General features: G+C 53.3%; 1 protein-coding gene across 4 annotated transcripts in view; it reads left to right on the plus strand.

The window, feature by feature from the left end:
* Nucleotides 1-9,726: 9,726 nt before the first annotated feature.
* The window catches only part of SARDH (sarcosine dehydrogenase), a 69,455-nt gene continuing 62,085 nt past the window's right edge, over nt 9,727-17,096 (plus strand). For 2 of the 4 annotated variants that reach the window (XM_032261969.1, XM_032261971.1), the window contains exons 1-7: nt 9,727-9,860; nt 10,610-10,660; nt 11,938-12,298; nt 13,515-13,693; nt 14,635-14,814; nt 15,433-15,556; nt 15,755-15,855. In XM_032261969.1, coding sequence (XP_032117860.1) covers nt 11,947-12,298; nt 13,515-13,693; nt 14,635-14,814; nt 15,433-15,556; nt 15,755-15,855 — 936 coding nt within the window. In that variant the 5' untranslated portion in view covers nt 9,727-9,860; nt 10,610-10,660; nt 11,938-11,946. The remainder of the gene's footprint in view (nt 9,861-10,609; nt 10,661-11,937; nt 12,299-13,514; nt 13,694-14,634; nt 14,815-15,432; nt 15,557-15,754; nt 15,856-17,096) is intronic. The other 2 variants (XM_032261970.1, XM_032261972.1) reach the window with 1 other exon arrangement.

Consider the following 17,096-nt stretch of genomic DNA (forward strand, 5'->3'; position numbering starts at 1 on the left):
GTGGTTACTATAAGCAGATACATGCCAGTAAATTGGAAAATCTGGAAGAAATGGACAAATTCCTAGACACATACAACCTGCCAAGATTGAACCAGGAAGAAACCCAAAACCTAAACAAACCAGTAACAAGTAACAAGACTGAAGCCATACTAAAAAGTCCCACAGTAAAGAACAGCCTGGAACCTGATGGCTTCACTGCTTAATTCTATCAAACATTTAAAGAATAACACCAGGGCTACTCAAACTACTCCAAAGAATAGAAGAGCAGGGAAGACTTTCTTTTTTTTTTTTTTTTTTTTTTTGAGACGGAGTTTCACTCATGTTACCCAGGCTGGAGTGCAATGGCGCAATCTCGGCTCACCGCAACCTCCGCCTCCTGGGTTCAGGCAATTCTCCTGCCTCAGCCTCCTGAGTAGCTGGGATTACAGGCACGCACCACCATGCCCAGCTAATTTTTTGTAGTTTTAGTAGAGACGGGGTTTCACCATGTTGACCAGGATGGTCTCGATCTCTTGACCTTGTGATCCACCCGCCTCGGCCTCCCAAAGTGCTGGGATTACAGGCTTGAGCCACCACGCCCGGCCAGGGAAGACTTTCAAAGTCATCCTATGAGGGTTACCTGATACTGAAATCAGACAAAGACACATCATAAAAAGAAAACTACAGGCTAATATCTCTGTTGAATATTGATTTAATAGTCCTCAGTAGAACACCAACAAACCATATTCAGCAATATATTAGAAAGATCATTCATCATGACCAAGTGGGATACATCATATGCAAATGGTTCAACATTTGCAAATCAATCAATGTGATACAGCATATCAGAGGAATGAAGACTACAAACTGTATGATCATTTCAATTGCTGCTGAAAAAGCATTTAATAAAATTCAACATCCCTTCATAATTAAAAAAAAAAAACAAACTAAAAAAACTGGGGATAGAAGGAACATACCTCAATATAATAAAAGCCATTACAAAAGACCCACAGCTCATATTGTACTGAATAGGAAAAAACTGAAAGCCTTTCCTCTAAAACCTGGATCATGACAAGAATGCCTCTGTCACCACTGTTATTCATGTTACTGGAAGTCCTAGCTAGAGCAGTCAGATAAGAGAGAGATATAAAGGGCATCCACATTGGAAAGGAATAAGTCAAATTAACTTAATTGTGTAGTTTAAAATAACTTAGTGTAATTGCATTGTTTGTAACTCAAAGGATAAATCCTTGAGAGGATTTGTACTCCATTCTCCATGATGTGCTTATTTCATATTGCATACCTGTATCAAATCTTCTCAGGTACCCCATAAATATATATACCTACTGTGTACTCACAAAAATTAAAAATAAAAGAAATCTTCAAGAAACCAGAAATTCTCAAAAGTCAAAGACAAAGAGATACGTTTGAAAGCAGTGAGAGAAATGCAATTCATCACATACAAGGAAACCCCAAGAAGATTATCAGTTAATTTCTCAGAAGAAATCCTGCAGGCCAGGAGAGAGTGGGAACACATATTCACAGGGCTGAAAGGACAGAACTGTCAACCTCGGGAAAGATGTCCAGAAATGAAGGCGAGAAAAAGGCTTTCCCAAACAGAAGCTGTGGGAGTTCATTGTCACTGCCTTACAAGAAAGGCTAAAGGGAGTTTTTCAAGTTGAAATGAAAGGACAGTAACAACGTGACGACACAAAAGTATTAAAACTCACCGTAAAGATAAAAATATGGTCAAATTGGGAGTACTCTGATGCTGTGTCTTAGTCCATTTTGTACTGTCGTAAGAGAACCACCCAGACTCGGTAATTTATAGAGGATGAAAATATATTTCTCACAGTTTTGGAAGCTGGGAAGTCCAAGATCAAGGTACCAGCATCTGGCGTCTGATGAGGGTCTTCTTGCCACATTCTCACATGGTAGAGGCAGAGGGCAGAGGAGCAAAAGGCGGCAAACTTCCACCAAGCTCTTTTACAATGGCAGAGCCATCATGACCTGAACACTTATACCAAAGGACAAGCTTCCCAATACTGCTGCATTGGGGATTAAATTTCAATATGAATTTTGTAGAAGACAAAAACATCCAAAGCATAGCATATTGTAATGGTGACACATAAGTAATTTTTAACTCTAATATGAAATTCAAAGACAAAAGTTTAAAAACTAATTACAGCAAGCTGGGTGCAGTGGCTCATGCCTGTAATCCCAGAACTTTGGGAGGCCAAGACGGATGGATCACAAGGTCAAGAGATCGAAACCAACCTGACCAACTTGGTGAAACCCCATCTCTACTAAAAGATGGCAGGTGCCTGTAATCCCAGCTACTCGGGAGACTGAGGCAGGAGAATTGCTTGAATCGGAGAGGTGGAGGTTGCTGTGAGCTGAGATTGCGCCACTGCACTCCAGCCTGGGCAACAGAGTGAGACTCAGTCTAAAAAAAACAATTACAGGAATAATTTGTTAATGGATACATGATATATAAAACATGTAAGTATAACCCCAATAACATAAAATGTAAGAGAGGAGAAATTAAGGTGTAGAGTTTTTGTATGTGGCTAGAGTTTAGTTGTTACCAGCTTAAAGCAGACTGTTTTAACTATAAAATGTTGTTAGTAAACCTCCTGGTAACCACATAGAAAAATAACTGTAGCAGACCCACCAAAGATAAAGGAATCAAAGCATACCACTACAAAAAAAAAAACCCCAATAAAAAAAAAAACAAAAAAAAAAAAAAAAAAAGAAAAGAACAATGAGACTACAAAACAATCAGAAAACAATGAACAACATTGCAGTAGTAAGTCCTTACCTATTAATAATTACTTTAAATTTAAATGGATTAAATTATCTACTCAGAAGCCAATAAGCAGCTGAATGGATTAAAAAACAAAACAAAATCCAACTATATGCTGCTTACGAGAGACTCAGTTTAGCTTTAAGGACACACATAAGCTGAAAAACGTTATTCTATCCAAATGGGAAGCAAAAGAGAACCTAAGTGGCTACACTTACATCAGACAAAACAGACTTTATTTATTTATTTATTTATTTATTTATTTATTTATTTTTTGAGACGGAGTTTCGCTCTTGTTACCCAGGCTGGAGTGCAATGGTGCGATCTCGGCTCACCGCAACCTCTGCCTCCTGGGTTCAGGCAATTCTCCTGCCTCAGCCTCCTGAGTAGCTGGGATTACAGGCATGCACCACCATGCCCAGCTAATTTTTTGTATTTTTAGTAGAGACGGGGTTTTACCATGTTGGCCAGGATGGTCTCGATCTCTTGGCCTCGTGATCCACCCGCCTCAGCCTCCCAAAGTGCTGGGATTACAGGCGTGAGCCACCGCACCCGGCCCAAAGCAGACTTAAATCAGAACTGTCCCAAGAAACAAAGATGGGTGTTATATAATGATAAATGGAACAACTCAGCAAGAAGCTGTAACAATTCAAACAATATATGCCCACTGGGCGTGGTGGCTCACGCCTGTAATCCCTGCACTTTAGGGGGCTGAGGAGCAAGGATCATCTGAGGTCAGGAGATCAAGACCAGCCTGGTCAACATGATGAAACCCCATTTCTACTAAAAATACAAAAAATTAGCTGGGTGTGCTGGTGTGCAGCTGTAATCCCAGCTACTCAGGAGGCTGAGGTAGGAGAATTGCTTGAACCCAGGAGGTGGAGGTTGCAGTGAGCTGAGATCGCGCCACTGCACTCCAGCCTGGGCAACAGGAGCAAAAAAGACTTTGCCACCCCCCCCAAAACAATATATATATATATCTCCAACATGGGAGCACCTAACTGTGTAAAGCAAATATTAACATAACTGAAGAGAAAATAGATAAAAATAGATAACAATGCCATAACAGTAGAAGACTTTAACACTCTAACAGTGGACAGATTGTCCAGCTGGAAAATCTATAAGAAGGCAGGGGACTTGAGCAACCCGACCAAATGCATCTGACAGATAGATACAGACCATTCCATCCAACGGCAGCAGGGCACACACTCTTGTCAAGTGCACATGGAGCATTCTCCAGGCAAGATCACATGCTGGCTCACAAAACAAGGCTTAACACAAGTATCTTTTCCAATCGCCATGGTATGAAACTAGAATAGCAGGAGCAAAATTGGAATTTTACACACGTGGAAATTTACCAACACGCTCCTGAGCAATCGGTGAGTGGAATAAGAAATCAAAAAGGAAATAAAATAATATCTGGAGGCAAATGAAAATGGAAATGCAGCATACCAAAGCCTATCGGATGCAGCAACAGTGGTTCTAGGCGGGAAGTTTTGAGCAATAAATGCCTACATTGAGAATGACCTCAAATAAACAACCTAACTTTATGCCTCAAGGAGCTATAAATGAGGAACACATTAAGCCCAAAGTTAGCAGAAGCAAAGAAAGAAAGATCAGAGAAGAAATAAATGAAATACAGACTTCAACAGAACGGATCAACAAAACTAAGAGTTGAGTTTTTTTTGAAAAGGTTAATAAAACCCACAAACCTTAGGTTAGACTAAGAAAAACAGAATATTCAAATAAATAATAAAATTACAAGTGAAAGAGGAAAGAGTGCAACTGATCTCAAAGAAACATACGAGATGATAATAGACAGCTATGGCAACAAACCAGATAACCTAGAAGACATGCATAAACTGCCAAAACAGACGGCCGAGCAAGACGGAATCACAAAACGACGAGAACATCTGAACAGACCAACGAGTAAGGAGATTGAATCAGTGATCAAACACCTCCCAACAAAGAACAGCCCAGGGTATCTGATGCCTTCGCTGCTGAATTCTGCCAAACATTTAAGGAAGAATTAACGCAGATTCTTCTGAAAGTCTTCCAAAAGAATTCAAGAGGAAGGAACACTTCCAAACTCACTTGATAAAGCCAGAATGACCCTGATACCAAAGCCGGACAAGGACATTGCGAGAACACAAAATTATAGGCCAATGTCCCTGATGAACAGAGATGCAAAAATCCTCACCAAAATGTTAGCAAACCAAATTCAACAGCACATTAAAAAGATCATGCACCGTGATAAAGTGGATTTGTCCTTGGTGGAGGTGACAGCCCCTCTGTTGGTGTGGTCTGGAAGACAAGATAAGAGCCAGAGGGAGCCTAGGGTGTCAGCCCCAGCCAGTGTGAGATCAGCCCCCATGGACCTGCGGGTCCCCTTCTGAGCCTGGGTCCAGCTCCCCCAGGTTGTAATGCTCACGTATGGCCACCAGGGGCGATGTTTCCTGCCAAGGCTACTCTTCCAGGGCAGGCAGTCTGCAGGTAACCAGTGGCTTTCATCCATGGCGGGCTGCTGCCCTCACCTGAGTATCTAGAAGGGCATTCAGATACTGGGGCCCAAAGAGAGCACTGCACCCTCCCACCCTCCATTCTCCGCAAGACCCCAGCCAGCACCAGGATCTCCTTTGAAGGTTGCTCTTGCTCCTGCAGCCAAATGGAGAGTCCTGGTCAGTGCTGGAAAGGCAAAGCTCCCAGATGCTAGTGGGCAAAATGCAGGGTAAGAACTGTGGCCAGCTGGACTAGAAGTGACCCACCTAAATATGTCCACTGAGCTTTGGGCCCCGTATGGCCAGCTTTTCAAGACTGAAGCTTGGAAATCTGGATTTTTATAGGAAGTTACCAAGGCAACACATACAAAGATGCAAAGCACAGCATGGGTCATGCCAGGGGTCTCCTGGCCCCTGGGCAGGTGGCATGAGAGCCCTGGAGGGTTTGGCTTCCTGGCTGAGGGGTTTGGGTGGTGTTTGTGGGTTCCAGACCCTGGCTGAGCCCAGGCCGCCAGCTTCTGCCCTCGCTGTTGCTTCTCTATCCTTCCCTCCAAACCTCCGGTGCAGACTGGGGCCCTACACTGGGGCTGAGGTCAGCTCCTCACTGCGGGCAGGAAGTCCCTCTGAAGCTCCATGTCCTGTGTCCCCATCAGACGGTGGCAGTGCCTGCGGCCGTGGACACAGTGCCCTGAGATGAGTTTTGAAGCACTCCTGCACCTGCGGCACAGGCCCAGCCACTGGGATGCACCACGTCTCCATGGATTCCACCACGGATTCCATCCAGCGTGTTGCTTTCACTCACAAATAATGTTAGGCCACGGAGTGGAGAGGCTGGTCTGGGGAATGAGGGTCTGCATTCAGAGCCTCAGAAGCCCTGGCCTGAAACCAGCCTGCAACTGCCCAGCCCCGCTTGGCTAGGTGGGGGTCACTTCAGCAGCTCATTCCTGGGCATGCCTGTATCCAGATGGCCTCAGGCCTGGACATCAGTGTCAGGCAGATGGGGGCGGCCACCTGCTTCTTAGGAAGAACCCCCCTTACCCTGGAAGGGTATCCCTTCTACTTTGGCTGAGGATAGAAAACATTCTGTCTTCATGAAATCCTGGGAATATTCGGTGGTAGTTTCCTTTTTGAGGTTCTTATCGAAAAAATAAAATCTTGGCAGTGTAAATTCAGCCCTTGAAAATTGTTCTGGAAATTTCCCTGGCCCATGAATCACCTGGGTCTGGCACCTGTTGGCTGTTGTCGGAAACAGATGCTTGGTGCTGCAAAGAAAAATCGGCACGGAGACAAAGGATCTCTCAGCAAGCAATTTTTACGTCCTGTAGGAAGGGTACTCTCGCTAGCCGTCTTGCCACGAGAGTACAAAGAACAAAGGAAAAGCAGACATATTTATCCTTCCTGCATTGTGGGTCCTCCTTACTGCTGTGTCTGATCTACGTTGGTGGGAGCCAGACTTCGCAATCTAAAACTGAACTTGATTGGCTAATAACTTCAAACTCTCTTGGGTAGGTAAAGGCGAGGCAGAACAGAAGGAAGAGAGGAAGTCCAAATAAGGAAGGGACAGGAAGTTGCTTGCGAAAGGACTTAGAGAAGTAATAGCATCCATATCTTGGTTAAAGTACAAGGACATAAAATGTACTGCGTGTCTGTGCGCTTGTCTGACAGCTACACAGGACACGGCTTAACAAAGAGGTATTAGCAAAAAGCAAGGAGGCTTTGGAGAAAGTCTTTAAAGCAACCTATTATTTCTAACACCGGATTTATTCTGTAACGAGAGAGGAAGCTTTGAAAAGGAACTTTTTCCTCTCTACAGCTGTGTTCTGCCTCAGTGTTCCCATCTCCACAATGGGTAGCAGCTGTTGCTGTTTCATTTGAGATGACGCCGGCAAAGCCTTCAGCACACTGCCTGGCTCCCAGGGGGCCCTCAGAGGTGACGGGGACACTGCCTTCCTCCCGGTCAGTGGTGATGCTGGCTGTTACAGTTTGGGGTGCTGTTGTTCGTGTCCTCTTTCACAGCGTGGTACGCAGAGCCCGGTGGAGGAGCATGTTCCCTCCCTGGACTTCTCCCCGGTCAAAGGGCAGCCTGCAGGCACCTCCCTGTCCTGGAAGCCTGGCCAGCAAGTGGGGGCCAAGGGCTGCAGAGAGGGCAAGCCTGAACCAGAGGAAGAGTCTTGGGGTTGGCCCAGGTATGTCCAGGCAGAGGAGCAAGTCCACCACAGTCCCCACTGGAGCAGTGGTGGGGACGCTGTGGAGGGCGGTGGGCCGGGAGGCAGCCCCTCACTCCTGAATGTCAAGTCAAATGTGACTTTGATTTGCACCAGTTTTCTTCAGAGCACGCTAAAAGTAGAGTAATACTCATTTTACGAGGCCAGCATTACCCTGATACCAAAGCCAGATAAGAACATTACAAGAAAAGAAAATTATAGACCGATATCCTTGATGAGCATAGATGCAAAAATCCTCATAAAAATGTTAGCAAACCAAATTCAACAGCACATTAAAAAGACCATGCACCGTGATCAAGTGGGTTTATTCTTGGTGGAGGTGACTTCTTTGAGGTGGCAGCCCCTCTGCCGGTGTGGTGTGGTCTAGAGCCAGACTGAAGGAAATTTACTCAGGGAAATTTACAAGGGAAACTGACATGGCAGGGCTGCTAGTCTCCCATTCCAAGATGAGAAAACTAAGTCTCAGCAAAGGAGAAGCGGTGAGACCAGCTGGAGGTCCTACAGGACCCTGTCTTGGCCTCCTTGTCCAGAGCCTGACCCCTCCAGAGCTGTGACTACCAGTCCCTGAGGGGGGACAGCCTTTCCACCTCTCCCAGACCCCAGCTGGGAGCTAACAGGCCCTGCTGGATGAAAATCCTATGAGGCTAACAGCCAGCCAGGACCGGCCCCCAGCCACCACCCCTTGTTCAAAGTACAGGGTCATTGTGCTGCCCTCTTGGCTTGTGACAGTTTTGCAACAGCTGCCGCTTGTCTTTGAGTGTGGTGACAGGAGAGGTGTGGGCTACGCAGACACTGCCCTGGGGCTGTGGTGACTGCTGCGTCTCTCTCCTATGCACCTGCATGCCCCAGGACTCCTGGGGGAGCTTGGGCCACACTCCTTCTTCACCCTCCTGAGCTCATTCGTTACCCTGCTGGGTGAGCACAGCCCTAGCTCAGGCTGCTGGACAGGCCACACCATCTGCCCCAGGACCCCCACACCACCCCAGGCAAACCTCAAACTGGTGGGGCCAGCTTTCCACTAGGCAGCCAGGGGCCTAAGCCAATGGTCCCTTTGCCCTTGAGGCAGGAACTGGCAGCAGGTGGTCAGGCCCAGAGCCCAGGCCCCCTCCTCTAAGAAGTCCTCCTGGATTCCTTGCTGGAAGGAAGCCAGCCTCGTGGTGTCTTGCCGCTCCCTGGATCTGTCTGCTTCGTGGACGCTGAGCCGCTCGAGGGCAGGGACTGGGTCTTAGATGTCGCTGCGTTTCCCAGCAGTGCTTCCTATACGTCAGGCGTTCTGCAAATGCAGAGGATGCACACGCTGGCAGCAGGACAGTCGGACATCGTTTGGTTGGTATTGACGACAGCAGCTTACTGTATGATTGCTTCCGGTATTGAGCTGGCACCACGACACTATTAACAGACTGCCCCTGAAATACCCCATCTTCCGTTCAGCGCGAGGGGCGTTCTTACGTTACATCAGCACCTGGTCTGATTCTTTGTGCATCCAGAGGTGTGTTCTTTCTAGGATTGCTCCGCGCCCCTCCTCTGGGAGTCTCCTTCTGCCTGGGGATGGGTAACTTGCCCCGCCCAGAGTCAGGCTGCAGGGCTTGCTGTGTGGCCCTCTCCCTGGGCCCTGGTATACCCAACAGTCAATGGACCTGGAATCCCTGCCCTGGGGCCTACATGCTGTGACAGTAAAAGAGCAAGTGGCTTGAGGGCATCTCCCCAAACATGGGAGGGGTCTGGGAGCCCGGGAGAGCAGGACGCACACAGATCAGGAGCCCCCATCCCTGGGAAGCTGACCCAAGCCTTCTCACCCGCCTCTGAAGGCAGTGAGCGCCCCGTCCCTGGGGGTGAGCAAACTGGGGCATGTGCTGAGATGACCTCACCAAAGGAGCCTCCCTACATTGGACAGGCCTGTGGCCCTGGCCCAGGCTGCTGCTGACCCCACATTTCCTGCCCACCAGGCCTGTGCATAGCTCCTTTTGGGCGTGGGGAGCTCCAGCAGGCTCCAGCAGGCAGAGGTGCCTGGGTTCACTGCAGCACCCCTGAGGCGCCTGTTTCAGAGATGAGGAAATGAGGATCGCAGGGGGGGGCTGACTCCCAGGTCACCCACAGGTAATGGGGCTTGGGGTTCACAGCTGTTCTCTGCCACCCTCAGAGGGAGCTGCCCACTGGGCTGGCCGAGAAGCCGCGGTGGTGGGCGGTACGCCCCGCCCAGATCCTGGGCGGTGACAGGGCGCAGGCAGCGAGGCCGGGTTACAGGGACGGCCTGGGGTTCCGGCCGGGCCACTGCTTGGGAAGGAAGAAGGTGAAGCCACCGCAGCTGGGTCAGGCGCTCTTAGGGCCGAGGGGCGCTGCAACTGTCAAGAGGTACTCCGAGGTACACCCCCAGGGAGGGACAGGCCTGGGGCCTGCCCTACGTGGGCGGGGTGGGGCCTGGCCGGAGCTGGCTGGGACCTCCTGCCTCTGGCTGCAGGGACCATCCAGCTGGGTGGGCAGGACCAGGGTTCATCAAATGGGCAGTTGCCCCCGCTGCTGCTGCTTCTCCCTCCAACAGTCTGCCCTCCCCCACCAGGTGAAGGTGCCAGGCGCTCTCCTCACTTGACCCCTGCCACACTCTCAGGCTGGGAGGAGGAGGGCGTTCCTGGGCCCCCAGGTTTGCATGAGGCTAAATTGTTGCTCAAGGCCCCAGTGCTGTGACAAAACCCCCACCTGTCTGTCTGATCCCAAGCCGGGGGCTGTCCTAAGCCCTCACTGCTGGAAAGCTGACCCAGGGGCGGGAGAGAGTTGGAGGGGGCGGGACAGCAGGTTAATGTGAAGGCAGCTGTTTCCAGGGAGGTGGCAGTCAGGAAGGGCTCCGGGCTGCCAGTACCCAGCCCCCAGTCTGGCAGTCAGGAGAGCCCTGGCTGGCCAGGCAGGTGGTGAAGGGGCACGTGGCAGCCTCTGGCGCCAGCAGCCTTCGTTTTGGGCACAGTCAGAAGGAGGAGGGAGGCTTTTGCCCAGAGCTGACCAGGTGTGCTGTGCCGTGGACAGCGTGGTATGGCGGTGGGGGGTGGGCGCGGGTGTTTGGTCTTGGAGAGCCTGTCTCCGTGCCCCTCAAGCTGGCTTTCCCCTGGTAGGGCACCACTTCTGGGAGCTCCTGGAAGACTGTGGACCTTCAAGGACCGAAGGTATGTACAGACACGTGCAGGGGCATGCCTCCCTGTCCAATTTACTGCAGGCAGTAAATTGAGTTTAATTGAATCAATTCTTAAAGAATTGAGGCCTGGCACAGGCGACCTGACACCCTGAGGGCTGAGAGGCTGAGGACAAGCTCCAACCCCCCTGCACTCCCCTACGCCGCTCCAACCAGACTCCCTGCTCCCTCCCTTGGAATGGGGCGATGGGGCAGGGGGCTGGGTGTCCCATCTCAGGGCTGCCTGCTGACACCCTGCGGCCACTACTGTAGCATCCACACTGCCTCTCCCTCCTCCTGGCCCCCTGTCTGGGAGTGCAAGCGACTCCATCCCTCGCCACAGCTCCCGCCCCGTCCCACCCTGCTGTGCTACCACCACACCACAGCACCTTCGGTCTGCCCAGCACGACCTGTGGGCTCCCAGGGCTGCTTGGCCCCTCAGGAGCATCTTGAGCTCTGAAAGGGCTGCGGTAGGCCAGCCCCACCTCCCCCGGCCCCTCCCATCCCCGCCTCCCCCGGCCCCTCCCATCCCCGCCTCCCCCGGCCCCTCCCATCCCCGCCTCTCCAGCCCCTCCCAGCCCCGCCTCCCCGTCCCTCCCAACCCTACCTCCCCCAGCCCCGCCTCCCCCAGCCCCTCCCAGCCCCACCTCCCTAGTCCCTCCCAACCCCACCTCTTCCAGCCCCGCCTCCCCTGCCCCTCCTAACCCTACCTCTCCCAGCCCCGCGTCCCCCAGCCTCTCGCTGTCCGTGGTCTGGACTGAGTGACCCTAAGACGGAAGCTCCTCCTTTCCAGCTCTTAGTCCTCTGTCCTCAGTCCCCTCCCTGGCCTCCCTGCGTGGCCTCCCTGCGTGGCCTCCCCAGCCTCCCTCCCCGGCCTCCCTGCCCAGCCTCATGGGCAGCCCCGCTTTCCTCAGGTTACACTTTGGTCCTCTGCCAGCCATGCCAGCCATGCCAGCCGCTCTTCTGCCTCCCATTGTGGTGCCAACCCCCACCCCTACCCAGAGGTTGGCACTGCCTGTCTTTTCCATGGGCTGGCAGAGACCCACTCTCACCACACTTGCCCCTGAGCCCTGACAGAGCCATTGCATACCAGGCCCTTAATACATACATACATACATACATACTGAATGAATGAATGAATGAATGGCATGGGAAGGTGGCAGGAGAAAGGCCCTGGGAGGTAGCACCATAGGGCCCTTATTCCCCTGGGTGCTCAGCACAGCCCCCACCCTGTCCCCTCTGCATCCCACCCAGCTCCAACTCTTTCCCCAGCTCCCTGCCATGCTGAGGCCTGGAGTCCCCATGGCCTCACTGAGCCGAGCCCTACGTGTGGCCGCTGCCCACCCTCGCCAGAGCGCTACCCGGAGCCTGGGACCATGCAACCTGTCCAGCGCAGCTGGCCCCACAGCTGAGAAGAGCGTGCCATATCAGCGGACCCTGAAGGAGGGACAGGGCACCTCGGCGGTGGCTCAAGGCCCAAGCCGGCCCCTGCCCAGCACAGCCAACGTGGTGGTCATTGGTGGAGGCAGCTTGGGCTGCCAGACCCTGTACCACCTGGCCAAGCTGGGCGTGAGTGGAGCGGTGCTGCTGGAGCGGGAGCGGCTGACCTCAGGGACCACCTGGCACACGGCAGGTAGGGACCAGGGGGCCAGGTAGGGGCCGGGAGGGATAGGACACAGTGAGGGGCCACAGCCCCTTGCTAGCTGGGCCAGTTCTGGGTTCACAACCACCAGCCTGCTAGAAGCAGCTGAGCTGGAGGGGAGAGACCCTGGGGAAGGGTACGTGGCTAGTCTGCAGGTGGGTGGACCCGGGGGCATCACTTGCCCTCCGAGTCTCTGAAGAGCTGTGGTGGGAAGAGGGAGCAGATGCTGCTTGTGTGGCCCGGAGAGTGAAGCTGGAGCCAGGGCTGGAAACCCCAGGCAGCAGTCCAGAGAACAGAAGCCCCTTTCCCAGACAGAGCCACCAGGGTTGAAGGCGTCCCAGGGAGTAGAGGAGGACTGATGGGGACCACTGGGGGAGAAGCACACCTGTGTCCTCCATGAGCACCAGAGGCTTGCACAGTTCCCATTCTCCTAAGCAGCCAGTGTGCATATATTAAGCACCTATGGTGTGCATGCCCCAGGACAGCCAACCTTCTGCCTTCACCCTTCAACCACAGGTGTCCTGTAAACTGGCTCTCCTGACTTGCAGTGTTGACCAATTCCTGTGGTATAAACACTCCCAACGTGGCCAATAGCAAGCCACCAGTGTGAGGTCACTGACTGTGGAGTTGGAAAGAGGTTTACCTCCGGGATCCTGAGAGCTGATGCTAGCCGGCTCCCCCATGCCACTGTTCCAACCTCTGCTCTTCCCTTCTCACTGGCCCTCCTAGCTGGGCTGTCACAGCCTCCTTCCTGATGTGTCACCAGCCACATCCCTGGCATGCCACCTCTCAGACTCAGCTGCTGGAGGGCAGCCTTTTTTGGGGAGAGTGCAGATTTAGGCTTCATTCAGTAGTGGTTTGGGTTGGTGCCCCAGACCCCCACTCACCTGCTCTGTGACCTTGGCCACGGGACTGTCGATGCCACCTTAACTTGATCTATAAGAGAATCACGCCCTCCTCACTGGGTATGGCAGGCTTGGCACACAGTAGGTGCTCCCAAATGGGGGCTTTTGCTGTGTCACTCCCTGAGCTGCCCACAGGCGGGCCCACCCTCACGTTCATCTTGGTCCAGTTACTTCCTCTTAACAAACTCTCCAGGCCCCACGGGTTCCACAGAGAAAGACCCTGGGTGTCCCCTGATATTTGCCTGGGGGAAGGAGGTGCAGCCCCCTGCCTGGAGAGTGACGGCCCCCACCCTCCCTGGCAGGCCTGCTATGGCAGCTGCGCCCCAGTGACGTGGAGGTGGAGCTTCTGGCCCACACTCGGCGAGTGGTGAGCCAGGAGCTGGAGAAGGAGACGGGGCTGCACACGGGCTGGATCCAGAACGGGGGCCTGTTCATTGCCTCTAACCGGCAGCGCCTGGACGAGTACAAGAGGCTTATGTCGGTGTGTGCGCCCCTGCGGGGGGCAAGGTGGCAGACTCGTGTCAGTGGGTGCACTCCCTGGGGGTCATATAGGCGGGTGCACCCCCTGTAGGGGATAGGGTGGGCTCCCTGTGAGTGTGGAGGTACATGGGGGGCTCATGTCCTTGTGTGGAGCCCCTGTGGGGCTGGGGGTGGGGGGGCTCTTGTGGATGAGTCTGCCTCCTGCGGGGTGGGGGTAAGGCTCATGTCGGTGGGCACCCCTCTTGCCAAGAGGGAAGACGACATGCCACAAGGAAGGAGCCCCAGCAGGTGACAGATCTGGGTTCCAGCCCTAGCACTGCCCCTTGCTGGCTGCACCACCTGGAGAAAGTGACTTTGCCAGGCTTCATTGAGAATTCCCAGACAGAGGATCTGATTGGTTCAGCTCTTCCCTGTCCCCAGGGGGCCATGCCTGAGGACACTGATTGGCTATTCTTGAGCCAATCAAATGTGAGGGTGTGGTCTATCTGACTGAAACTGAGGGCTTTGGTCTCTCTTGGCAGCTGGTCTGCCTGGGAAACCTCTCAGGCCCAAAATATTAGTCCTGTGGGTTCTTTATTTTATATAGTAGACACTTTGTGCCAGGCACTGGTCTAACTTCTTTGTCAATGGCACACACTATTATCACCCCCACTTTTCTTGAGTGAGCCTGAGGCGACTTTGCCCCAGGTGGCTCACACAGCTGGCGAGGGTCGGGTTGGCACAGGCAGCCTGGCCCCAGAGCTTGCCTCAATGCAGTATCCCCTGCTCCTTAACTCTTATGCTGAAGCAGATTCAAGGGACAGGCTCCAGGGGTGTGGGCACTGGCTAAGGCTTCTGGGAGACAGTGGGGTTGGGGTTTGCAGTGGATGCCCAGCTAGGGGAGAGGGTGGCCCAGAGGTCTGCTCCTCACGGACTCAGTTAATTTCCTCTGGGTCCCCCTAGTTGGGCAAGGCGTATGGTGTGGAATCCCATGTGCTGAGCCCGGCGGAGACCAAGACTCTGTACCCGCTGATGAACGTGGATGACCTCTACGGGACCCTGTATGTGCCACATGATGGTACCATGGACCCCGCTGGCACCTGTACCACCCTCACCAGGGCGGCTGCTGCCCGAGGAGCACAGGTCTGATGGCCGCCCAGCTCTGGGTCCCTGATCCCCACCCACTCCTCCTTCCTTAGAACCCCCAGAGCAGAAGGCAAGAGACAGGCACCATTCTCTGACTGCTGAGTGGTGTTGGGCCAGTGAGGACCTCGCTGAGTCTTCTGGTCCACTCCTGCCAAGGGGAGGCTGTGGCTTCGGTCTGTTCACAGACATCAGGTCAGGCCGTGGGTGCACGCATCCCACTTCCTCTGTGGCACAAGCAAATCCTCTCAAAAGTCATTCTTGCAATTCATATCTGCATTTATCTCAACTCTGCACATCATTGTAGAACAATTTTAAGAAGATGAATAACCAAAAAGAAGTCAGCTACTTTTTCACGTTATGAAAAGAGGGCTCCCCACACAAGTCAAGTGAAAGAACTTGCCCGACTTTCATGTTCTCGGAGTTGAGGCATGGGTGGGTCTAATGTTCCGGTGCTGTGCGCTGTGCTCATCCTGTTTCCCTGACCGTACCACAGGATGCCGGCTGCTAGCAGAAATAGTGTCCGCAGCTCCCCTCTGGGTGGAGGGGGTGGTTGGGGGTGGTGAGCACCCCTAGGGAGTCCTGTGGAGTTTTAGAAGCAATTCCTCTCCATCCCAGGTCATTGAGAACTGCCCAGTGACCGGCATTTGTGTGCGTACGGATGATTTTGGGGTGCGGCGGGTCGCGGGCGTGGAGACACAGCACGGCTCCATCCAGACGCCCTGCGTGGTCAACTGTGCAGGTGGGAGTGGCGTCTCTCCTGACTCCTGTGTGGCCATGCTGGCTGCTCCCTAAACCTGCTCCCGCCTCTGCTGGGCCTCTTTCTGGGGTGGGGAGTCGCTGTTAGGGCAGATAGGTCTGCAGAGGCAGCCTGTGCACACCTGAGGGGCAGCCCTCGCCGGGTGTCAGCAGAGCTGAGTCGTCTGTGCTCTGCCCGCAGGAGTGTGGGCAAGTGCCGTGGGCCGGATGGCCGGAGTCAAGGTCCCGCTGGTGGCCATGCACCACGCCTATGTCGTCACTGAGCGCATCGAGGGGATTCAGGTAGGTGGACAGCCCCGGGTTCTGTGTCAGTCTATGTGTTGGGGGGGCACAGAGACCTGGCTCTGAACCCCAACTTGAACCCAGGTGGTGCAACCCTTGTGGGTTCCCTCACTGGCCCAAGCCTCAGTCACCTCATCTGTGAAATGGGAATTGTAACACGGGGTATTTCCAGGTGGCTCGAGGATTAGATTAGGTAGCACAGGTGTAGCTCTGATGGGCCTGGCCCCCCCTCGATGCCCAGAACACAGTCTAGCCTGTCCTACGTGGTGGAGCCAGCCTGGCTTTTTGCCGTGTTCTGTGCCCAGGAGTTTCAGGGAAGCTCCAAAAGTTTGTACGCTCCCAGCGTGCCTGGGACTCCTGTCTCTGAGGGTGCTGGTTCCTAGCACAAAGAACCTCTCTGAGAGCCCTCGGCCAAGGGCGGTTGGGGGCCCAGGTGCACCTGCTGGCACCTGGGACTGGGCACCTCCTACCCTCTCTTCTGTACTGTCTTCAACTCCTCTCTCCTGTGCTGGTGGCTGTGAGCTTCCCGCCACCTTGTCCCCGACTGCCCTCTCCATCCATTCATTGCGCAATCCTCCCTTCCTCATTCCTCTCCATCCAGCCCCAGTCACTCCATCCATGTCTCCATCCATCTACTCCTGTATCCACCCCCCCATTTATTCACTTATCCCTTCACCCACCCCCCTTCCCTTCGTCCATTCCTCCCTCCACTCGTTCCCTCCCTCTATTCATCTTGCCATGTCTCCATCCATTCTTCCCTCCCTCCATCTCTCCATCGTCTCTTCATCTATTTATCTGCTTGTTCATCTGTCCATCCCTTCTTTCTTATATCCTTCCACCCACCCACGCACCCAGCCCTCTACCCACCAATCCCTCCCTCCCTCCCTCCGCCCACTCACCGCTCCCTCCGCCTTCCTCCAGCATCCACCCGCATGTTAATCCAACCATCCACGTTCCATCAAACCCTCCCTGCATCGACATTGATGGGGTGAGCTGGGTGTTTCCAGCCCTATTCTAGAAGCCGGGGCCGTAACAGAGAAAGAGACATGGTTCTTCCACATAGAGCTAGGGGGAGGTACAGACAAGTACACGGGCAATTCCAGAACATGTCGATGAAGGCTTTGATGGAGTCTTAGGGGCTATAGGGATCCCCAGCCCTAATGGACAGGGGGAGGCTCCCTGGAGGAGGTGGCTGCATCTAGGCGAGATTCTCAAGGGTGGCATGGTGGAGAAGGAGCGTG

This window comes from Sapajus apella, unplaced genomic scaffold (genome assembly GCF_009761245.1).
Source record: "Sapajus apella isolate SASKATOON/1434 unplaced genomic scaffold, GSC_monkey_1.0 scaffold126, whole genome shotgun sequence".
Taxonomy (NCBI): Eukaryota; Metazoa; Chordata; class Mammalia; order Primates; family Cebidae; genus Sapajus; species Sapajus apella.